Source organism: Gopherus evgoodei, chromosome 1, assembly GCF_007399415.2.
Source record: "Gopherus evgoodei ecotype Sinaloan lineage chromosome 1, rGopEvg1_v1.p, whole genome shotgun sequence".
NCBI lineage: Eukaryota > Metazoa > Chordata > Testudines > Testudinidae > Gopherus > Gopherus evgoodei.
This window is the reverse complement of record NC_044322.1, coordinates 132,815,891-132,841,538: the sequence shown is the minus strand read 5'-3', so window position 1 is coordinate 132,841,538 and position 25,648 is coordinate 132,815,891. Positions and strand designations below refer to the sequence as shown.

The following is a 25,648-nucleotide window of genomic DNA, read 5'->3' as shown; positions in this document are numbered from 1 at the left end:
TTGAACCTCAGAGGTCCATGTCTGACTGAATGTTTCACCCTTCCCTTCACAAATATTATGGAGGGTACAGCACGCAGATATAACTTCAGAGATGCAGCTTTCCCCCAAGTCTAGCTTCCCATACAGAGATGGCCAGCGCCCTTTTAAACGGCCAAAAGCACACTCCACAGTCATTCGGCACCGGCTCAGCCTGTAGTAGAACTGGTCCTTGCTCCTGTCAAGCTTCCGCGTATACGGTTTCATGAGCCAAGGCATTAATAGGTAAGCGGGGGCTCCAAGGATCACAATGGGCATTTCAATGTCCCCTACCGTGATCTTCCGGTTGGGAAAAAAGTCCCTGCCTGCAGCTTCCTGAACAGGCCAGTGTTCCGAAAGATGCGTGCATCATGCACCTTTCCAGGCCAGTCTGTGTTAATGTCAATGAAATGCCCACGGTGATCCACAAGCACCTGGAGAACCATAGAAAAATACCCCTTCCGATTAATGTACTCGGATGCTAGGTGGGGTGGTGCTAAAATAGGAATATGCGTCCCATCTATTGCCCCTCCACAGTTAGGGAAACCCATTTGTGCAAAGCCATCCACAATGTCCTGCACGTTCCCCAGAGACATGGTTCTTCTTAGCAGGATGCGATTAATGGCCCTGTGAACTTACATCAAAATGACTCCAACGGTCAACTTTCCCACTCCAAACTGGTTCCCAACTGATCAGTAGCTGTCTGGCGTTGCCAGCTTCCAGACTGCAATACCCACCCGCTTCTCCACTGCAGCTCTCAATCTCGTGTCCTTGCGCCGCAGGGTGGGGGTGAGCTCAGCACATAGTCCCATGAAAGTGGCTTTTCTCATCTGAAAGTTCTGCAGCCACTGCTCGTCATCCCGGACTTCCATGACGATGTGATCCCACCGCTCAGTGCTTGTTTCCCGAGCCCAAAAGCGGCGTTCTACGGTGCTGAGCATTTCCATGAAAGCCACAAGCAATGTCGTGTCATATGCGTCAAGCGACTCGCAATCATTGTCGGACTCCTCATCACTTTGGAGCTTAAGTGATGTGATGTGCTGGCGACACTCGCCAGCAAAGTCCTCAGCAGTTCAGGCTCCATTTCCCACAGAAATCGCACTGTACAGAAACTGTTGGGAGAATCACAATGGCGCCAAATGTGGATGGAAAAACAGGGACAGCTGGGATGCAAAGCGATGCATCACGGGGCGTTGGGATAGGCAGCAGAATGACCTGCACCTTCCGTCCCCTTCCCACAACCCACGGCGCCAAAATGGGATGAGGTGCTCTGTGGGATAGCTGCCCATAATGCACCACTCCCAACAGCGCTACAAATGTGGCCACACTGCAGCGCTGGTAGCTGTCAGTGTGGCCACACTCCAGGGCTTTCCCTACACAGCTTTACAAAGACAGCTGTAACTCCCAGCGCTGCAGACCTCCAAGTGTAGCCAAGGCCTAAGTCTTTAAGGTACCACCGGACTCCTTGTTGTTTTTCTGGATTGAAGCGTGACATCTAAGGAGTAACCTGGCCTCGCCCTGAATAGTTTAAGAGATCACTGCCAAAGATGATATGGCTGCAACATTTATGGACCTTGTGAAAACAAGGATCACAAACATTCCCCAGACAGTGGGAAACACAAAGGTTTTATCTTCAAAACAAGAAGTTCAGTAATGCAAATTTAAACAAATGCTCTCGAGACAACATCATCAGTGAGTACTATTTTAAAATAGTATTGTAAATGCTGCTGTGTTGTTGTTTTTTCCATCAAACCCACAATGCTACTCTCTTCTGGCGTCAACAATGACTTTTCATATTAGGCAGAAAATTAGAGGTGAGATTGAAATAGCCTCCATTTGCAACAGCACAGCATATGTGGGACTGGAATTATTTTCCATTAATCTATTAAAAAGGAATAGTTTCATTTTTCTATGCTGTGAAAGTATTAATTTTAACTGAGTGTTTAGAAACTGTCACTGTATATAAATGAAATATTAATTTTTAATCTCAGTGCAGATAAACTGGCTCTGATGTTTTGTAATACTTCAGGCCTCGTCTACATCAACAGAGATGGCTAGCCACTCACATAACTATATTAGTATAAACAACAAGGATGAGCAAGGAAAGTTTTGATCTGTGCTAGCATACAACAGTGCAAATCTCTGCTTTCTGTACAGATATATCTTTACATAAAATGCTACAGTATTTCTGGGAGTCACAATATAAATTGCAAATAAAAGTTACAAGTTACCTAGTCTGGGATGATTTTAGGTCTTAGGAGGTCACACAAAATTTGTGTTTGTTTTAACTCTGCTGTTAGAGCTAGTCAAAAAACGTGGTTTAAGGTTTTTTAAAAGAAGGGTCTATTTAAAAAATGAACATATTGGGGGTTTGAAAGTTTCCAATTATTATTTTTATTTTTACAAAAGTAAAAAAAATGTTTTTCATGTTTTGGTTTTCCCGCCTCTTCTCCTTTTCCTCCCCCTTTTCCCCTCCCTTTTCAGTGGCTAAATGAATAAAGGAAAAAGGAGAGGGGACAGAAGAAGGAGCAGCAAAGCCCTCAATATTTGCACTTTCCATTTCTCCTCCACATCTCTCAAAACCTACTTAGCACTTTTCCTCTAGCTCTGTTCACAACTAATTTGCTTGTGTGGAAAGAAATGCAAATGTTGCATTACAAGTCCAAAGAAGGTAGTGATACGCTATAATGAGGAGAGAGAAAAAAGGATATGTCTACACTGCAAAGAAAAACTCGCAGCATCAAGTCTCAGAGCCCTGGTCAACTGACTTGGGCTTGTGCAGCTCGGGCTGCAGAGCTAAAAACAGCAGTGTAGATATTCACGCTTGGGTTGGCGCCTAACCCCTCACTATGTTTCACAGTCCTGGTTCCAGCCCGAGCAAGAACATCTCCACTCCCCAACTGACCTGGGATCCAAATTTTGGCACCATGGGATTTTCTGGTCAGTGCAGATATACTCAGACTTCATTAAACATTTTTTGAGAAATAAAGAACAAATAATGCTCTTTTTATGATTTTTTTCTGTGTCAAATAGAGTTAGACAAAACAAAAGAACATATGTGAACCACCACTGCATTGGTACAAACTCTGCAGCGGTGCAGCATTCTTCGAAATCTAAATATTAACCCTAAAATACTGAGGCATGTAACAGTACAAAAACAGTAAACCACATAATAACATCTGGTATTTCAAAGTATTGCTATTTATTTTCTGTATTAGGGTAGTGCCTAAAGGTCCCAACAAGGATCAGGGCCCTGCTGTACTAGGCACAGGACAGACACATACCCTGTTCTAAAGAGTTTCCATTCTAAATAGACAAAGGATGGGAGAGAAAATGGAGGCAGAGAAATGAAGTGATTTCCCCAAAGACACACAGCAGGTCTATGTCTTAGTGACTAAGCCAAGAATAGAATTCAGGCCTCTCAAATCCCACTAAAAGAAAATGTAGACTTTTAAGATGTCTGCAAAAAAAAATTCCTTTCATTAGTTGAAAAAGCCAGCATGAAGCATTTAATTTATACAGTTCTGACAGTTTTTTAGGCCTTTACCAAAAGCTATGTATCTAACCACTTAGACAGCTTTCCTGATCAAAATATTGGAGAATCTCCCAAGTATTTCAAAACAAAATCTCCCTTGCTTTCTTCCCTCCCAGCCTGTCAGACGAATAACTTGATTAGTTTGCCTGCCTGTTTATAATTGCGTGAGAGAGACAGTGGGTGTGTTGAGTGTCTGGAGTGGCTGGAACAACAGGTTTGTTGGTTTACAGCCGCCCCAAATTAACTGTATTTCATTATCAACTGCATTCCAAATTCTAGCCATCTCCATGCAGATGTAAAGCATTTCCAAACCAGCTTGAGCAATGGCCTACTACAGCACTACACAGGCGAGCCAGTGAAGGAAGAGTGCTTCAGTGTCAGTATTCACGTATTTGCCATTTAGGAGCTAACTGAGGTGTCATGTATCTGTAGGAAACCAGAACTGCAGGGTACTTGTCTCAGCTCTGTCACTGAGTCATTCCTTAACTTTCTGTGCCTAAGTTCACCCACCTTGAAAATGGATATGGAATTTGTGTAGCTCACAAGGGTGTTGAAAAGCTCAATGGTTGCAAAGTACTTCAAATTAGAAGTGCAATACCTAAGCTCTAAATTGTTACTATTAATATAACCTCCCTTATTACGAAGTTTCTGCCATCCACATGGAAGTCTGCTCTACAGGGAAATATTTGATAAATTCATGTTTTCAGCATACTCTGACATTTAATCTTCAGAATAACACCTCACATAAATTGTCATTCATTATAATGAGTTTTTAAGATGAAAGAGATGTATTGGTTCACGCCTGAATGCAAGTACACGTACCAGACTAGTGTATATAATGAATATGCAAGTGCATGAAAGCAACTCCAATCAATTAACAGTGGAAAAACATAGAACATGCACAGAAGCAATTACTCCAAATGTACAGATAATCTTACACCTGAAAAGAAAGCTACTTACTCTCTTGTTAGTTAGTGGATATGTTTTTCCAGTTCTATCAAGTCCAGTATGTCACTTCCTCCAGTTTTATGAAGAAATGTTTTACATAAAGGTTTCAAAATCAGTGATTTCACTTGAGAAAAATGAGGAAAGAGGCATATTTACAATAAGACGAACTTCTGGGCTGACTTAAGTGACTGATGTACTCATTGCTAGGCTCAGCATCGCAGCTAGAAGTTACTCAAAAAGGAATGCTGCTTGAAGAAAAGTTATTCTGTGTTCTTTGCTCAGGATAAAAACATTGTCAATTTCAAATCCTTCTGTTCATATTATCATTACATTATATCTTAATTCGCTCAAAATGGCTTGAAATTTCACAAAATCCAACTGAAGTTTTCAAAAATGGAGTCCCAAACTTAGGGTCCTAGATCTATTTTTAGGCACCAAAATAAGTGGCCTGATTGTCAAAGAAACTGAACATCTGAAGTCAGTGGGAGCTTTTAGGACTCAAAATCTTTGAAAAATCAAGTCAATGTATTTCATGCTGTAGATGAACTAGAGCTAGTAAAAAAAATATTCATTGAAAACATGGCCTTTTTTTTTTTTTAAAGAAAATGGAAAATTTTCAAGAAAAATTTTTCAGTCAAAGCTGTTCCCAAAAAATGTTGCAGTTGTTTTTTTCATTTCCTCCCCGTGCGCACACTTAATGGCAAAATGGAAAAAGAAAAGAGGGCTGATGGGAGGAAAAAGGAAGGCAGGGAAACAGAAAAGAGTACCACCCAACATTTTATGCAAAACTTGAATTAATGAAAAAAATATTCCTTTTCCCACAGATTCAATTTTAAAAAGTTACCATATTTGACAACTCCTAATATGGACCTTAGAGGACACAATTGGTCAAGAGACTAAGGCCAAAATTTTTCAAAGGTTTAGGTGCAATTTTGGCCTTAGTCTCTTGACCAATTTGCCTCCCTTTTCTAAAGAGCCATATTCAACATCTACAGTAAAACAGAATATTTGGGAGACTTTTAGCTTTTTGCTTGTACACACACACACACACAAATTTATACAATCATTAGGTACACTGATATGGCTTTGCAGCTAAATTACAAAGAGAGAATCTAAACTGATTGGCATGTGAATGGGGGAAGTGTAAAGCATCAGTGAGCATATACAGTTGCACTGTCTGGTGCTGTGATCTCATTATCTGTCAGAAGTTACACAAGGTCAGACAAGGATATAATTTAGATGGGAGACCACCATGGAACATTGCTATTGGAAGTATTGTTGGTAATTTTGTAGACCTGTAGTATGATGAAAGACAGATGAGGGGTGTTGCTGCTTCAGATACTTCCCTCTCCCTCCACATTTTTCACTTATAGTCATTAAAGTGGTTTTTTGGGGGGTCAGAGGGGTCGGGGTTAGAAAGGATGTCAACCTGGTCTGACCCAGGCAATTATATTTTGCCCACTCCTCAGTGCTAGACATGGTTTCAAGGTCCTCAGATAGGAACTCTTCCGTTCGGCCAGACTGAACTCACTTATTTAGTTTTAGCAGAGAGCAGGACAAATGTGTGAGTGTGACTGCATGATAGAGTTGCTTATGATGGTAGGAGACAGTGCTTAACAATCCTGGGGCTCAATTCTGGTTTGTGTTTTATGTTCTTAAAAGCTCATGCTTCAGGGTTACAGCTAGGCACCTGCAAGGGTCAGGAAAGGATTCTCCCCCCACACGCCACATGGTCTTCTGGTTGGTTGTTTTCTTTTTAAATCTCCTTCCTGTGAAGCATTAGGGATGGCCACGGCTCGAGATGGAATGAGGAAGGCAGAGTTCTGAGATGGCACCGAGCATTCTCTCTCTGAGGTGCTTGGCTGGCTGGTGCTGGCTCACATGCTCAGGCTCTATCTGATTGCTATATGTGGGGGCAGGGAGGAATTTTCTCCCAGGTCAGATTGGCAGCAACCATGTAGGCTTTTTGTCTTCCTTTGCAGCATGTGGGTGCAGGTCATTTACCAGGATTATCCAGGTGTATTTTCAATTGTCTCCCTGCCATTGTGGGGGCCTTGAGCACTGGTGCATCTTGGTTCCCTCTTGTTTTCTGCTTCTGGCACATAATAGTCTAGTCTCCCATGGGCTGTACTACTTTGGGTCTAATTTAGGTTGTTGGGTTTAATGTGCAGGTGCTATGCGGCGTTGGTGGCCTGTGATCTACAGGAGCTCAGACTAGATGACCTGGTGGCTCCTTTTGGCCTTAAACTCTAAGACTGCTATGTTTCAGTTTAATCAACTTGTTGCAAAATACCAGCTGGATAAGGAGGAAAAGAATCATTTCACAGCTCCCACATTACCTATTAAATTAATTGCTCAGAGAGTCTTTTCCACAAGACTCCTGTTGAGTAGGAATATACGATTCTGATCTCAGGCCTTTCCCAAAGAGCAGTTTCTGCGCATTGCCCAAAGCGCCCCACAAAACACCACCCTAATGCAGTTCACCTGCTGAAATGCTATGGCCTGTGTTATACACATCAGACTAGATGATCATAATGGTCCCTTTTGACCTTCAAAAGCTAGGAAGCTGGAATTAAAAAGCCACTGCTTTTTAACTACAGTAGCTAAAACATCAATGACATATGAGAGGGTTTCCACAATCAAACCATGTTTTTAAACAAAAGCACACAAAAAGTTCAAAGTACCAAATCATTATCCCTTCTCGGAAACTAGGTACAATAATAATAATTCAAGATCTATTCATGGAAGTGGTGCTAACCAGTCACCCTGCAGACTTTATTCATGTATCACTGAAAACAAAGGCCCAAAGCTGAGCAGATTCCTGGAACGGAATCAGGAGGCAGCCGTGGTGACCTATCATGGAACATCAATGGCCACACCACAATCAGAACGAACTTGTGAGGGCCAAAAACAGTGCAGAGAAAGTAAAATCAGAAAACATCTTTAAAAAAAATACAGCTGAACAAAAAAACCCCAGACAGTCGAGGTGGGAAAACAGTGCTAAGTGTCTCAACAGAATCCTTCATAGTCAAGAAGAATACTGAAATGCCACTACTCTGTTCTTGAGAAAATAAAATGAGCAGTCCAATGGTTAGGCAGATGGGGGAACAATCCTCACTAGCTACAAATTGTGGGGAGGCCCATTACATGTCCATTGTTTGAACATACATGTGTCACCCCAGGGAAGTTATTTTTCTTCTAATGCCCCTTTTTCCCAATCAATTAATTAACATGAACTTCTGTGATTTAAAAAAATGGACATTGTTAGCCTTGATGATTTCCTTTCAAATACACAAGCTTATACATCTCCCCTTAATGATTCCAACAATTCTCTTCCCGCCTTCTCAGAAGTCAGTCTATATATGCTAGAATAATAATAAAGAAAAATATATTTGCTCTAGATGTTAATTTATAAACAAAATCAGTGCCTCTACATAATGTTATAGTACATAGCAATGTAATAGGCTAAAGGGGAAAACAAGCAAATGAAAAGAAAGGGCGCTGGACTCCTGTCCTGTCTACATCAAAGAGATTCAGTGGACACACCCTAACATGACTGTGAAATACATTCATACCTGCAAACACCTTTGCTTTAAATCAGTAATTCTCTAGTTATCAACCAATGCAAGCTACCTTGACTCCAAGTTGGAGTAAAGCCTCCATCAACATTATCCCCATCAGCTGAATAGAGGTGTGGGCATACCCAGCCCTAGTCCCTGAAAAAGTACAGGTGGCTTCACCCTTTGCCCAACCATTCCCAGTAACCTTCTTTCAAACACAGCTCAGCCAGTCTGAAGGATCTGAGCCTAGAACTGTTCACCTATACCAAGTGCTCCATGTAGCCATCCCTTCATAAGAGGAAATGTTCACACTCCAAGATAATACATAAACATCCTACCATAACCACTTTTTCACAAATTAATATGCGTAGTTATGTGTGTGCCAGAGAGTGCCTGCTCACCTATTAAAGTAAGGAATACTGCATGCAAGCCTATGCATGGCTGTGAAGTGAAAACAATGGGATTGGGAAAAGAGGAAAGTGGAAGGAGAAAACGGGATGGTAGATGATAAACTCTGTTTTTTGAGCTACTCCAAAAACCTGGCTGAAAATGCCACGAATAAGCATAACTTTTCTTGGTCAGTCCACACTACAGATGTGTTCCAGTACAGGGGAATGAATGCTTACAGGGCAACAAGGGGGAGAGTAACTGTTGTGATTTATTTTTGCCTGTCATGTGAATGAGCCAAGCATCAAGAACACATGGGTTTAATTTAATGCCAAAATGACCTTATATCTTGCTTCTACTAATATTTACCTCTCCGTGAATAAAGTTGGTTTATAGGGAAATACTCTACAATACCATGGAGTAACTGTTTGGATGATACTGACTTAAAATATCATAGCTATGAATATTCTCTAGACCTTTTGTGCCTCTTCTTAAAATGTTAGGTGATGCAGACTGTACCACATATTGTGGAATGTGGAAACCCTCTGTACATACATATATGCTCTGTCACTGCTATGCCACAATTAAAGGATGGCTCCGTGAACAAAGTGACATGCAAATAAACAAAACTCTAAATTTCCTCATGAGTATTTACAATTCAGATTATATGTGATTTTGTTCTTTTCAGACTGGTCTCTTTCCTTTTAGGAAATTAAGATACATCTAAAACAAAATCCTACCAGTCGGGATGCACTAAGATAAAATTTTAAAGCACATTCAGCTTTCTGTCTTCTGATTTAGAGAAATAAGATTGATCAACGTTCTGAGCATATTTTGTGTTTTTACAATTTAAAGAGTCATCAACACAAACAATACTTTCAAGGGAAAAAATGACACCTTCATACATGCCAGTACTACTCTAGGATTTTAAAGCCAGTCTCAGTTATCTGCAATTCTGGCCAAAGTCCTGGGCAGCTGGTTGAATTACGTGGCAGTCTCAGCCTCCTGTCACCATAAGTCACTGCAGGGCAGGGATGCCTGTGTCAGCTTCTGTTTCCTTTTCCCCAGCTTCAGATATTCTGTTGATAGTTCCAAGAGCCAATCAGAGGTGATCAGGGAAAGTGGTCACAGGAACAGAGAAAAATTTCGCACCCATCCTTACCCTCATTAACCTGAGTGACAGTATGTGGGAACTGTGTTTAAAGAAATCCAAGGAGAGATCCTTTCTCCTCCTACCCCTGGATCTAGCTCATGGTCAGGAGAGAAAGGGGATGCAGGTTCCTAGGGAACAGAGAGGAGGGGAAGGATGGGATGGATACCCACGTATACACAATGTATACGTTTGTGTGCATAGGGACGTGGAATACAGGATGGATACTGACGGACATGAGACATACGGGGTGCAGTTGCAGGGTGGCATTTCAGCCCCACTTAAGTAAGTTTCAAAGCATTTTTTAAGAGATCACACTATAGTTCCCCTCCCCGACAGGGGATAAAAAACACCAGAGTCCAATTGGGAGAATATGATTTACAAACTATAGTTATTTGACAATTTATTGTTATTATAATAGTAATCTCAACACTTTGTAATGAAAACAATTATTCAGAGCATTAAAAAAAAAATTCTGACACATACTGAATGACAGCATGTGTCATAAACCCCTAACCAGAATGGTATTTAGGGAAATAACATTTAAACATTGCGCGCGCATATTTTATTATATACAGATACACCCACACTCCTTTATTTAGTACCATTGGTACTGAGCTATTTTAATCATGTGTGTATACACAAACTACTGTGTACGTGTTTACCACGTGTACTGTGTACATGTTTACCAAGAGAAATCAAACAGTTCCTGTAAGAAATATGTGCTTTATTTTCTTCTCCAGTTCTCCAAAAAAGGCACCAACACAAGAAGTGATTCACAGTAACACTGAATAACTAGCACATAATTAACATTTTTTTGTTTCAACAAACCCACTTGATTAAGCAACATGTATCCTCCAGGGTCCTTATTCAACCAAAACCAAAAGAACATTGCACTTGTTCAATCATTAATGTTTGTAAACTACTTTCAAACATTACTGTACTATGGGACTGGCTCAACGGTGGCAAATATTTGTAGCTGATTTATCTACTTCTAGCTCTCAACCCTGCTGCATTTCCAAAAGAGAAATCAACAAACAAGAGTAGCATGTTGATGGCCTGCAGACTAGTGCCAGAATTCTGTATCAAAACAGAGTTTTGTTTGGATAACACCAACTTTCTTTTGCATAAACTATTCAGACATTTCACTATTTAAAGACCAGTGGCAGAATAGATAATTCTATGATAGCTAATTGACATTACTAACCCACAGTAGCAAAATGACAACTATACCTGGCGTGAGGACAACTAAAATTATTTATCAGGATTGTGAATGAAGGCTGTTAAATATCACAGCAAAACTTTTTCACTCAAACCTTGGCTCCATCTAAGTCGGCCAAGATTTGGACTTTTAAAATGCACAGCTTGCTAGGTCCCAAAGTACTTAGATATTAGATATGCTGGGAATTACTGCATAAGGAAAAGAAGAAGTGAAGGATAAAAGCATAAGACTTGGATGGAATAGTTTCAAATGTGTGAACTGCTCAGAAATGGCAAAGAGACCAAATGCTCTCTGGCCTGGTCCCACTTTCATCAACAGAACTTATTTTATATTTCAAAGGAATATAATTTTAGAAAAAGGTTTTTGTATATGAAAATTTTAAAAAGCTATTTTCTGCCTTGATTCACTCTAATCCTTGCAGAAAGAGTTACCCTTTGACAACACACAATAAACAAGCAAAGAAAAAAATCTGATGTAAATCCAGATTTTAGCCTTCCAGCTTCTCCACCAAGATAACTCCCAAAGATATTAGGAACAAATATAATTATTAAACAGAGACAAATGTGACCCAACACTGTACTTGGTTGCTGAATTGAAAGTTCACATAGTACATTAGTTGTTTGCTTAAAATAAATAGTCATTTTGACACTCAGAGAAAACAGAGTATTAGAAACTAATACGCTAGGGAAAGGTTACTATTGCTTGACAAAGGATACATAGCAAACAAACAGAAACAGTCAACAATACAAAGATGCTCTTGGTGGGTCAGTGTTTACCAAACTAAATCAGTGAAATATAATTTGCAGATAAAGATCAGTGAAAGAAAAAAAATACTTTCAAGTCCAGGCATTGTGTAGCCATTCCCTCCCCAAAAGAGACGAGGATAGGATAAGAGAAAGCAGAACGTGTCTGAAAACTTTGCCTTAATTTACAATAAAAAATACCACCCGACTATTTTGAACCCTTTGATAAAAAGCATGCAATGAGGATTTATAGATATCTGCATACTTTCAACTTTCATTTTAAAAGACGTGTTTCTAGCTCTATGGCTGTGAAAATAACCTTTCAAACACACAGAATGTGAACAAAGAACACGGTATTTATTGCCTTCCTGAAAATGCAGACACCCTGAAACGATTCAGATGTGAACGGGGTAAGGGGACAAATCCTGGCTCCAAATGATCAGCCAGGCTGTGATCTGGGGAGTTCTTCAGGAGCTGAAGTATACTTTTCCCCTCCCCAGTCACTCCACGGCTGCTACTTCATTCAGCCTCATGGATAAAGTACTATCCATGTTGCTTGCATGTGATGGAAGTGGGGAAGGGAAAGGAGAAAAAGGGATGGAAACAGATTGCCTACAGCCTTGTCTGCTACACAATCATATGCAGGGTGTACCTAGGGACTGGCCTGTATAGCTTGTAAGGCACGTGCATCTCCTGTGCATTCAAGTGCAAATCCCTAACCAGTGAATATGTGATTTATTGGCTCCAAAAAGAAACAACACCTCAGGGGAGGAGACAGGAGTTGCCTCTATGAGAGGGGTGACCTGTCTCTATTCACCCCAACATCATGTTAATGGTGTAGCTATGCCTATGTTAGGATGTTTCAACAAAAAACCTCCTACTAGTTTCCCATACAGATCAGAACTCGCATAGATTCTGCACAGTAGGTTAATAATCACAATATTTAATGTGTCTAGAAATTTATGGAAGCTTTAGACAGAGCAGAAAATGATACACAATAGTTATGCTGTGCTGTCTTTACAGATTTTATGGATACCAAATAAGCAGACCATCTACCTAAAGCAGGGGTTCTCGACCTTTTCCTCTCTGAGACCCTCCTCGACATGTTATAAAAACTCCAGGACCCAGCGGGGGGGGGACTCTGGCAGGGGCCATGGGCATAGGTGTAGTTTGACTTCTATTTTGTGGGGGCAGGAGCCAGCGAGGCTAGAGCCACCTCTAGATGGCAGGGTCCAGGGAGTGAGTGCCACCTCCACCCCATGACTCACCTCAGCAACCAAAAATTATAACTCAAAGGTGGGGGACTTAGCTACAAAAGTTTGAAAATAGCTTAGGGCGCAGGAAGGTGGGTAGCCAGGGGCTGTGTGCAGACAATGGATAGCTCAAATTGCAGGGATGGGGTAGCTGGGGCTATGTGCACACAAGGGGGGGGGGCTGTGGGTGCAGGGAACGGGCAGGCTAGGGGCTGTGTGTGGGCAGGGGGGTTGCTCAGGGTGTAAGGAGAGAGGAATTAGGGGCTGTGTGCTAGAAGGACTCCCCTGCGGTCCCTGTTCCCGGAGGGGTCTGCCAGACACAGAGCTGGGTTTCCCCACCCGGAGGGCTCTTATCAGCTGCCTCTGAGGGAGCAAAGGGGGCTGGGAGCAGAGGAGCATCTTCAACCTGGGGCACCAGCAGGAGAGCAGGGAATGCTGCCACTGCCTGCTCCATGGCACCAGTCAGAGCAGCAGCTGCCCCGCACTGCCCGACTCCGGCTCCCCACCTCCAACCTGGTCAGGTGGTGGGAAGAGGAGATGGGGGGTGAGGTGTGGCGCTGCCCCCAGGACTGCTGTGCTCTTGCGCTGCAGTTTGCTGGGGGCGCAATGCCCTTTATGTCCCCAACACTGCCCATGGGCTCAGAACTTCTGCCCCACGGGGAGCACCAGGGCTCGGAGATTCAGACCCCCCTTTAGAACCGCTGATCTAGAGCACAGGTGGTTGACGCAATACACTGTAATGCAGGGACTCTCAAACTTCATTGCATCGCAACCCCTTTCTGAGAAGAAAAATTACCACATGACCCCAGGAAGGGGGACTGAAGCCTGAGCCTTCCTGAGCCTCACCGCCCCAACTGAGGGCCAAAATCAAAGCCCCACTGCCCAACCTGTAACCTGAGCCCCACCCAGGGCCAGCTCCACGATTTTTGCCGCCCCAAGCAGCGGAAAAAAAAAAAAGGAGGGAGGGAGGGACCTGCCACCAAATTGCTGCCGAAGAGCCGGACGTGCCACCCCTCTTCGTTGGCCACCCCAAGCAGCTGCTTGTTGAGCTGGTGCCTGGAGCCTACCCTGGCCCCACCACCCAGGGCTGATGCCTTTGGGATCTGGCCCTAAGCAGTGGGGCTCAGATTTCGGCCCCAGCCCCAGCAAGTCTAATGCCAGCCCTGGCATCCCCATTAAAATGGGGTTGCAACCCACTTTGGGGTCCCAAACCATAGTTTGAGCAGCACTGCTCTAATGAGAAATCTCTTCCAGCAGAGTAGCCAGTGCAGGATCAAGTTGATGGAGACCAATATGATTCATATCATAGTTCAGACAATTTTTTATTTATTAGTCCTGATGTTGTACAAATTTTGGTAGAACTCCCTGAACCTGTTATTCATAGAATTGTAAGTTATTGCACCATCTGTTTGGGTGACAGATTCAGCAGCTCTGCTAATTTCTTCCATCCCCACAAGAAAGCCCTTTTTAAGCTAAAAGTAAAGGCTGTTCATGTTCATTTCCTATTAATGCTATCTCCACAAACTAAGGATTGCCATTTAAGGCAACATTAACATTCAAGCCAATCTGAATTGATGTGCTGTATCACCCAATCAGCACAATACTCTCTTTGGCTCTACACAAATGCACTTTTCACTTCTAAAACACAACCATCTGCAATGAACATGACTAAAGAGCTTGTCATGTATTTTTTGACAAGATTTTTTCCCCCATCAAAAAAGGTTGAGTCATCAAATCTGAACCTGTTTGCAGGAAAGAATCAGTTCTGACAGATTTCCCATTTTGAAACTTGTTTCAATGTTTTTCTGAAATTCTCAAAACATTTTTGTCCGTTTTAAAGGTCAACATAAGCTGTTTCAAAATGTAAGCTATTGTATAGTACATAAGTAAAATGATAATATTGAAACATTTCCATTGAACTGAGTGAATTTCTTTTTCCATATTTTTGATTCATCAAGTTTTTTCAGATTTTGACTTTTCATCTCGATTCAGGATGAAAATATATATTTTTTAAATCTCTAAAATTCTTGCAGGATGAAAAAACTGTTTCCCGCCCAGCCCCTCACAAAACTAATTCCTCACAATCACATATGTAGCTATTGCACCCAACAGAGTCATTATTGCCACAATGCCAGGGCAAGCCTGCCATCTCCCTTCCCTTCTTCCTGAAGCAGAGACTGAAGCTGTGAAATAATTCTGTTTGTACCACACCAAAGCTCTTGGACCTTCACTCCCCCATACAATGCCTGCACAGCACTTAATCTCACTGAGATTCTGTGCTCCTTCGGAACAAGAGGCAACATATAATGTTTGTGCATAAAAATGTGAATGCCACCTAATAAGACTCGTGCAGAGAAAAACGTAAAACAGCAAATCATTGCTGCTGCTCTCTAACAGGTTTAGTCTGCCCTTTTCCTTTGAAAAGCAGAGCCGGGCTGTCCGTCAGGAGCTTACCTTTTCACTATAAGCTTTAGAGTCTTGTGAGATCCCTTCACCAGACAGATCGCCTCTTGTCTGAACCCAGAGAGGCCCACGTCATTGATGCTGACAATTTCATCTCCAGCCAGTAACTTGTCAACAGCTGCAGCTTTGCTCCCTTCTTCAATCTGAAGACAAAGCAATTCAAAAAAGCGAAAGGATTGAGAACAAATAACGACTACTTTTTTTTTAACGATAAAAAGTAAAAAACATTCATTGTGTTTATTGGTACTACATAACTGGGTAATTAATAACACACTGAAGTGGTTAAAATGCAAAAGAATTATTTGCTTGTTAAAAATATTTAGAGCTAAAGTAAGGAAACAGAAATAAGCATTATGAGGGAGAGGGAGGACATGTCTACACTATGGGTCCTACAGCAGCTATGCAGCTGTAGCGGTATAGCACAGATACTTCCTACAGCAGTGGAATGGTTTTTAATCATCAAGATAAGTAATCTACCTCCCCGAGCAGTGGTAGTGACATAGGTAAGTTAATCTAAGTTTGAAGCATAGATCAGGCGGGAGAAAAGAGAGGAAGGAAGGGCTACCTGAGCAGAAGGCTGCAACACTAAAAATCTAGGGCCTGAAAAGTTTTCTTCACATAACTACAGCACTTAGAGGCCTGAAAAAGTCTCACCTCTGAGCGCTGGAGTTACGCTGACCTAACCCCCAGTGTAGGTGCATCTAGGTTGAAAGAATTCTTCGATTGACCTAGCTATTGCTGCTCATGGAATGACTTGCCTACAGCAATGGAAAAAACCCTTCCACTGCCATAGGAAGCATCTACACTATGGCGTTACCGAAGCATAGCTGTAGCTATGCCACTGTAATGCTTGTAGTACAGCTGTGTCCTTGGTGTGAAAGCGAAGGATACCTGTGATCTTGAGTTTGACAGCCTCACCTCTGTTCAATGTGTGGCCAATATAGTTAACTATGCTTGCACAAAAGAGCCTTGGACAAACACTTTAAAATCTAGATTTCCAGATGAACTAGCTGATACCACCACCATCACCACCACCACATTCCACCCAAAAGATGTTTGACGTGGTGTGGTAACCAAAATATTGTGAAACTAGTTGTATCTGGGAAATATGAACTATTGTAATGAATCCGATGTCTAACTTAACTAATTTCTAGGGTTGGAAGAAGGTATTTCCTTTAAGAAAACAAGGATTTTACAATGCTTGATGGAATTACACAGCAGTTCTGGCCGGGAAGAGAGAGGGAGGTCTGAGAACTAGTAAGGAAAGACTGAATGTGTCACATGCCCAGGTAAGGTGGCCATTCATGGTGTACATCAATGGAAGGCATGTACTGCTTTTCCTAGCACCCTTCCTGGACTACAGAAAATGTTACTGGTCACATTTTACTCAAACTATTCATAATATTCAGATTAATTGACAGGCAGATAAAGTAAGAAGAGTTAGTATTTGACAATTTCCGTCATCACATAAGAGATAAACCTAGTAATAACTACAGATGTTGTTAATCTTAAAAAAACAAAACAAGAGTTTGATTTGCTGAGTACTGGCAGCTCCCATTAGCTTCAATGGTAGTTGTAGGTGCTCAGCTCTTTTGCAAATCAGGCCCTTGGCTTCCTTAACTTCTTTTATGTACACACACCACCATCCCTCTGGTCACTCAAATCCACAATCTAGGAATAATTTTTGACTCTTCCCTCTCATCTGCTCATATACCATACCCAAATCTTCTCATTTCTTCCTCCTAGATCTGCCATTTTCTTTCCTTTCTCAAAGCTAAATCTTTCATTCAGGTCCTCTTTATATCCCAACTCAAAATACCACATCATCTCTGGCCTCCCCCTCAGTCCATACAAAATGCAGCCACTAAAGTCCTATTTCTTGCATGATCATGTCATTTCCCTCATTGAATCCATCCCTCCTTTAGTTCACCATCCACTATTACAGCAGATTTAACACTTGTCATCACCTTCAAAGCTCTATATAAAATTCTCCCCCTCCCTGCTTATCCATCTTTGTCAGGCTTTGTGTCATGCCTCCCCCACTCAAACTGCTTCTGCTCTTCCAGTGTTCCTCATCCTCATCTGCTTCTTGCACAATCATACCCAAGCCTTCTTTCATACTGTCTCCTATGCATGGTACAATTGTCTCGAGTCCATCCGCAGAGCCCCTAACCTGGCCACATTCAAAGCCCTCTTGAAAACCTCTTCCTGCTGTGTTCCTACAAAGAATCTAGTCGACTTGTATAAAAATTCTATACTAGCTGTTCCTCATTCCATAATTTTGTCTACCAGTTCTTAGATAGTGAGCTCCTCTCACAGGGCCTGTACTCTCTTGAAATCGCTGGAAAACACCTAGCACATCATAATTATTACCATAAACAAACAACAATGTTTTACATTCTACTGTATTCAAAAGCAGGCCAAGTTATTTACTACATAATTAGTAAAAAACAAACAAAAATAAACAAAACAAAACACGTATTCACAACTTATCTGCCACGATACATTCAACAAAGAAGGCATATGGATCCAATACAATTCAGGAGTGCGTATTTGAGACTTTGTTTATAAACTGAAGTTAAAAAAAAAAAGCAATGCTTCAACAATACAGTTGCAAGTAAAATGATAAAATAAAGCAATACTTCTTGGAATGATGAGAGTTAACATGAGGATTGTCTTGTTGAATGGTCCTTAGGAGATGTGTTAACTACTTATGCTAAACAATCTGATCCACGCTGTATGTAGCTGTGACACTAAATACTTTTCCTAGACCTGAAGAAGAGCTCTGTGTAGCTCGAAAGGTTCTCTCTTTCACCAACAGAAGTTGGTCCAATAAAATACCTCACCCCACCTGCTCTCTTCAAAAATGTCTAAGTAAAAAATGATGAACTAAATATTTTGTATGTGCAGACCTTTCTAAAACAGTGGTTATTTTTTAAATTACTTGATAATAGTAAAGTAGATTTCAAATCGTGTCTTTTAAAAATGCTGATCATTACATTTCAGGTAGGTTTCCACATCCACTTACAATTAATGCACAATCCATGGCTCACAACTGCCAGGGTATTATGCGAATCTCATGGGTTCATTAAAAAATTAAAATCCCACTTCAGTTGTATGGTGGAGTGAAGAGCAAGGGAGTAGAGATGGAAAGCACACTTCCATACAAGCAAACAGGTCAGGAGATCAAGGAGTGAGAGATGGAAATACATAGTTGCTATAGGCAGCCATAGAAGAGAGTCACAAGTCAATCAAAGCTAAGAGAGGGGATGAACACCCGGGGACACAGGAATCTTGACCCTCCCAAAAAGTGCTCTCAAGTCCTTTAAGTGTTTCACTGCATTTCTGGATTAACTTTAAATGAAATGCATTTTGAAGCCTGAAGAATGGTGGAGCATAGAGCATGGGGAAATGTCAATGAAAAGCAGTGGTGAATGACTAGACTATGGGGTTGAGGATAGAGGTCAACCCAGGATGAATAAACATTAAGATGTATAATATATTGTGGTTTGGAGTTTTAAGCAACATATCTACATGTAAATTACTTGTGGCCCTTAAACTCCTGGCAAGGTACTGGTTCAGCCCTGAGGGCTGGAAAGACTTCGTGCCACTGGGTTATATGCAATTTGAAGGTCTGAGCCTTACGACCTTGACAGTGTCACTTTTTAAGTTCCGTCTCCTAGGGTTTCAAGAAATTTTCATTGTTCTCAGCAAAGCTCTTTGTTTTTATTTCGAGCTGGAAATACACTGACTGAAGAGAGTATTCAGTTACCCCCTCTGAGTTTTCATTTCAGCAGGGGAACTGCACATTCCACATAGCATAAGCCTTCCAAAGATACTTATGGGCATGTCCAAAACAACATTAATCACAACTGAAAAACGAGACTGAGCTGAAGCACCCCTGACAAATACTGAAAGTGGGTCTCTTCACATATTGCTTCTAAATTGGTTGCAGATAAAAAGAATAAAACATATACAATCGTATATAGTACAATCCTCCCACGTAAAAGGATTCGTGCATAAATTTCCCTTGCTGGTTTGAACACAGATTAGTGAATATGTGTAAAAACACCACATAATTCCACCCAATTATGTATTTGTTGGTCCAAGTATGAGTATTTGCTAGGGGGAAAAAATACAATCCATTTTAATTACACTAAGAAACTGCTTTTTAACCAACATGCCTCTAAAGTAAACCTTCCTAAGATAAAGGCTCTACCAGCAACTGAACACAAAGTAAAACTAACTAACAAATTCATAGGAGAAGCTATCTGCAAAAAACATTATACCTCTTTTCTCCTACTATTGCCATTCTAATTTCCCTGTCTTCATGAATTTTGATTTTATTACTTTCACCATATTATCTGTATACCAGATGTACTCTCCGCTCTATTAGACTGTTGTTGGAACTACAACCCTGCCCCACAGACAAACTTAGAACTCTTTCAGTACTGTCAAATGCCCCTGTGCAAACTATTGTGCAATTTTTTCTCATACCTCAAATACACACAGACATGCAAAAATTGTATTCACACAAAAAAATGTTTCTCAATACACATCCTGATAAATACTAGGAACATCGGGACAAAAGGGGGCTGGAACCATTTCTCATTTACACACAGTACTGAACATGGTGTTTCTTTTTGTTTTGCACTAGAAGAAAGACAGGAATCTGACTCAGGTCACTTTGACAGTCTGCCCAAAACCAAGCCAGGGAGCAGGTCCTCTCCATTTGTTTCATTCATACATTTAGGGATTTAAACTGTATATTTCATTTGCACCACCAACTACCCTACTTTGATAGATTCTTTTAGTAGAATGAACAAGAATGAGCAGCATTACTGTCATTGTCAGTTCATATCATTAGTTGAGCATCAGCACAGATGAGTTTGTGTTTGTCAGACTTGGAAGATGATTTCCTTGAAGAGGAACAGGACAAGTGGGGTAGGAAACCCAGGAGAAAGTTTACAAATGATGAAATGTTATGTATTCGAATCCAAATTTTAAATCCTCCCCCCCCCGAAACACACATAAAATTGGGCTTGATATTCATATTTAAATTTCAAACAAGTTAAATATTGGACAAGAAAGCCTTAAAAAAAAAGTCAGCGGGAGGCTATAAGATTGGATCTGGCAAGAGTAGCCAACAAAAACATGGCAATATTTAACGTCATGTCGGTCTACAATCAGCCAACAGCCACAACGCAGGGTGAAACAAGATGAGAACAGGTAGAGATGCAGACTCCTATTATAAAAAACCCTTTCTCCACCTTCAACCATTTACAGGAATTTAATAGTTTTTCAGTGAGACAGAGAGGAATGCCAGGTAAGGCAACTGGTATCTATACTTCGCTATAAATTTAAAAAAAGGCTTAACATCAAACCCTCTTAATTTGGATGCAATTATATCAGTAAAAGGTGCTTTTAGCTATTCCTATACTGGTAGGTGCTTTATATCTGTATAACTGTATCCACCTTAAGGGCTGTATTGATATAGCACTATAGAGTAAAAAAAACCAAAAAACTAAAAATAATCACACCCTAACTGACACAGTAATGCCAGTATAAACTGTGTGTGCTGTCCAGGCTTAAGAGACAAATGGAAATAATCAAGAGCAAATTGTCCTGGCAACAGACTTAAAAAAAAAGACATCTTCCAAAAATGCATTTCCTGCAATGTCACCCAAAAAACTTTAGTATAGAGAATCAAGTATGGGTTGAGAGTATGAAAACTCTCTCAAAGTTATCTCATTAAAAATACTGTCTGAACTCTGATATACTGTCTGTTCCTATGGAAAGAGAGGCTACAATTAATTTCACGAAGCATCAGGCAAAGGAACAAACTAAGCGTGGGTAACGTGTATGTGTGTTACAGTATGGTAAGTACTTTGTGTTTCTTCTCCTTTGGAGACCTTCATCCCACTCCACACAAAGGAATAGTCACAGTAAGGTGTACTGCATATTCAAAGGATACTCACAAACCTATATCCCAGGTTAGTAACACATAAGGGAAAAGGGAAAAATTGATCACGTAGACATTTAAATTGATGAAGCTTGACAGAGATGCAAGAGTCCTTACAATGTGACCCTTAACTGCTGTTTTTTATCAGCTTTCATTGGCTAACTTTAAATACCCACATTCCCGTAGAAACACCTGTATAAACAAGCAGGATACAGGATGTGGAAGTGCAGCGTCACACATTATCTAGTTTCGTTTAGAACAACATTGTATCAGCTTCTTGGCCTTGGAGATTCCTTTCTTTGGGGGAGGGGAGAGTGAAACAGACAAACAGTGAAAGTAGCCCCATTTACCAGGACTCTCTTATCAGCAGTGACCCCATGAATAAAAATATGCATTATCACCCAAACAAAAAATAGCTTTGTGTTGGCTGGTATGTTGATTATCTGTAAAAATCCATTAGAAACTCATAGTATAGAGTGACAGTAAAAAGGTCAGCTAATCAAAGAAAAAAAACATCAAACGAAATAGCTGGAGATAGACAAGTAAAATGAAGCAGTGACACACTGACTCAATGCAATGCAGAATGAGGAGAAAAAATCCTTTATAATTAAAGCTTAGTATGCGTTTATTAGGCCTGCAACGATACCATAACAAATTCCACATCCGGTTACTCTGCACACTGTTATGCAATGAATACGCAGTATGGGTTACATCCATATTTGGTAGTAAGTAGGTACATCTACCAGTGAATTCTACAAGTCAAATGCAGAAGAGACTAGTAGTGGTGTAAATTACAGTAAGTTGGTCAGAAGACGACGTGTTTGTGGTAAATTAGCGTCATTGTACAAATTCTATTTATGTACCTGTATGGCACTGACTTAGTATCCAACTGTCTTGGTCTTCAATATCCTCACAACACCCCTGTGAGGTAAGGAAATACTCTTATCCCCATTTTACAGACAGAGATCTGAGATATAGAGAGACTAAGTGCCCAAGGTCACATAGGAAGTCTGGCAGAGCAGGGAATCAAAGATAGGTCTCTGAAGTCACAGGCTAGCGCCCTAACCACTGGCCCATCCTTCCTCTCCAATTCCTCAGACTGGACATTCATTACTTGGCAATAAGATGGAAGGAGGATTATTTAGTGGTGAGAGAAGAGAAATGTGTAAGACAGGCCTGTGGTTTGGGTATATAAATGTACAAGTTGGCCACACCAGTGTTATAGCCAGATGATCACCCAGTGCTCCTAGCAGTACTGGTAGCAACAGTCAGAGGCAATTGCAGTGAAGACAGAGTTCCAACTTCTATTTTAATACAATGCCCTGTGTCCAAGTCCATCCACCTCCTCCACTGAATTGCTCCCTAATAATCCTTATAAACTATCTTGAACAAGTTGATCCAGCAGACTTCCTCCTCAAAACGTACTGGAGGTGGTGGCTCCCCAAGACACTCCCTCTTTCACCCCACTGATAAAGATCTGTGTAGAACTGCTCTCATAAAATGTCCATCATCATGATCATGTAGAGATAAAATCCAAATTCAGATCCAGATACACCAAATTCTAATTTGGATGGAAACGGGCTCTGGTATCCACCAATACCTTTATAAATCAATATGGGAAAAAATGTATGAAGGAAGAGACCATCCGGAGTAATGTCATGGGTCCTCCTTTCTCTCAAATAGTTTGTCATCTTTAAGCATTTGGGCATTTGCTTAACAATTCCTTAGCGTTAAAAATCATATTTTGAAAAGCTTTCATTCAATATGGCTCTTTAATGTAAAGAGCTGTATATTTACCTAATGTTTATAATTATGCCTTTCCTGTTATGATTAAAGACCTGCCACCATTTATATTATAAAGTTACATTTTTCCGTGGGACTTTTCACAGCTCTACAAACAGACTCAAGGTTGAAACCAGGGCTTTGGAGCTGTGCTCCAGCTCTGCTCCAGCTCCAGCGCAAAAACCTGCAGCTCCACTGCTCCAAAGCTGCTCCGCGCTCCAGCTCCAGGCTCCGCTCCAAAGCCCTGACTGAAACTCAAACTCAAACCAATTCCTCAAACCAGAAGCAAGAATTTCAAAAGTCTAGTGAAAAACAATCCAATTTCCCATCTTTAAGGTTAAAATATACAACTAATATTGTATTCTAACACAATGTGCAGATCAGTGTTGCTGTTATAATATGAATGACTTTTTAAAAAGTAATCACCAATAACTATTTATGTTTGTACCAGATAGCAGTTTGTTTAATGTAGCTCTGTTTGCCTACATCATTTAAGTAAGAGTATTATAAATACTTTGCAAATTCAGAAGAACAAACTAAAACAATTTAAGATATTTAAAGGTGAGATGATCCCTGCCCCAAGGGGACATCAATAGGTGTCATACAAACATCATGGGAAGGTTTCACACCAAATTGCAGAATTACAAAAATTACTATAGTCAGCACGGGTAGCAGCACCTACAGTTAAGGTTGCCTAATACTTTTCATTATGATCTTCCCACTCCAGAGCCCAGGCTGCAGCCCAAGCCTGGAAATTTACATAGCAATGAAAAAGCCCCGCAGACCAAGCCCCGCAAGCCTGAGTCAGCTAGTACGGGACAGCCACAGGTTTTTCTTTGCTGTACAGACACACCCTTTACCAAATTTTAACCACTCAGGCTCTAATTTCACATGCCAGGTTACTGCCTTCAGGCTGATTTTCTTTATTAAAATTAAAATTAAAAAATTTTCAGTAAAACAGCACTGCCATTCAGAGACATTAGGAAAAATATGTTGTTCTGCTTATGTTAAAAAATTATTACAGTTGTTTCATTGGGAAGCTCTAGCACCTCCAGGGTTTGGAGCATGGACATAATCTACAGGGGTCGGCAATCTTTCAGCAGTGGTGTGCCGAGTCTTTATGTATTCATTCTAATATAAGGCTGCGCGTGCCAGTAACACATTTTAACGTTTTTCAGAAGGTCTCTAAGTCTATATATTATATAACCAAACTACTGTTATATGTAAAGTAAACAAGGTTTTCAAAATGTTTCAGAAGCTTTATTTAAAATTAAATTAAAATGCAGATCTTATCAGTTTAGAGATTCTTGCTCTTGCTTTTCCTTGCTGAATTTTCCAACGTCTGGCATGTATTTGGATACTTTAAGCTGCACACAGGCTTCTGAGTGATCAGTTGTTAACCGGCTCCAAGAGCGACAGAGCACAGATTTCATGTGTGAAAATACCTGTTCACACGGGTATGTGGATCCAAATGCTGAAAGCACTGCAAACACAATTTTCTTCAGTTAAATTTCACTGGCAGGGACGTCCAGCAGGTCAGAATAGAGGCCCCATGATCTCTCTTGGTAGCTTCAAGTGCGCTTTGCAGATCCACAAACTCTGATGCCCACAATTCTGAGATTTTTAACTGAATGAGCTGTATTTTGAAATCTTCAACACCGATTCACTGAAATACAGACAGACAAATCCAAATCGCTTTCGTTGAACTTTTCAGGTTTAATTAGAAAAGAAAGCATTGGGCCAAATCACTGGAGATTTTGAAAACTATCAGAAAATTCTGATTCCAGTTCTTGCATGTACTTTCCAATCTCATCAACATTGACAGTGCAATGTGTCAAGAGCTCTTTTATGAGTTGGAAGTAGCATAAAGCAGAAGTCTGAATATCCCTGAAAAAAACTGCTAGTTTCACAACAAATGCTTTCCAGGCTTCATAAAGATCCAGAACTGTTTGCCCTGCATCCTGGAGACAGAGGTTGAGTTCGTTTAGGTGAGTGGTGATATCAATTAGAAACATGAGCTTACACAGCCATTTGTCATCATCCAGTTTGATTTAGTTTTGTTCTTTTTCCGACAAAAAAGGCCTTGATTGCATGAAAACAGTTTACAAAGCGCACCAAAACCTTGCCATGACTTAGCCTCCAAATGTTGCTGTGAAGTGGGATGTCATTATAAACACTGTCCATCTCTTCTAGCAGTGCTTGAAATTGTCTGTGAGTCAAAGCAGATTGAGGAACAAGGAAATTTAAAATTCGCACCATTGTATTCCTCACATTATTAAGCTCTGAATTAGAAATTTTAGCATGAAGGTTTTCGTGATGGATGATACAGTGAAATTTGACTGTCGAATGGCCAATTTGATCTTCAAGTAACTTTACAAATCCCTTCTGTTTTCTGACCATGGCAGGAGCACCATATGTTTTCACACGAAATGTTTTTCTGATGATAACTCCTTGTTCTTCAAAATGGTTTACAAAACTTTCCAGTATATCTTCCCCTTTTGTTGTGCCATGCAGGGGTTTTAGACAACAAATGTTCCTCTTGGATTTCACGGGAAGCACAATATCTTGCAACAACCAGCAAACGTAGAATGTTATATACCCATGCTCTCATCAACTGCAACACTAAAC

The 25,648-nt window shown here is 40.7% G+C and overlaps 1 protein-coding gene across 5 annotated transcripts in view; it reads right to left on the bottom strand.

Annotated features, from left to right (window-relative positions):
• Positions 1-25,648, bottom strand: part of SHROOM2 (shroom family member 2) — a 195,717-nt gene that overhangs the window by 109,960 nt on the left and 60,109 nt on the right. For all 5 annotated transcript variants that reach the window (XM_030572478.1, XM_030572487.1, XM_030572508.1 and 2 more), the window contains one exon: positions 15,268-15,419. In XM_030572478.1, coding sequence (XP_030428338.1) covers positions 15,268-15,419 — 152 coding nt within the window. The remainder of the gene's footprint in view (positions 1-15,267; positions 15,420-25,648) is intronic.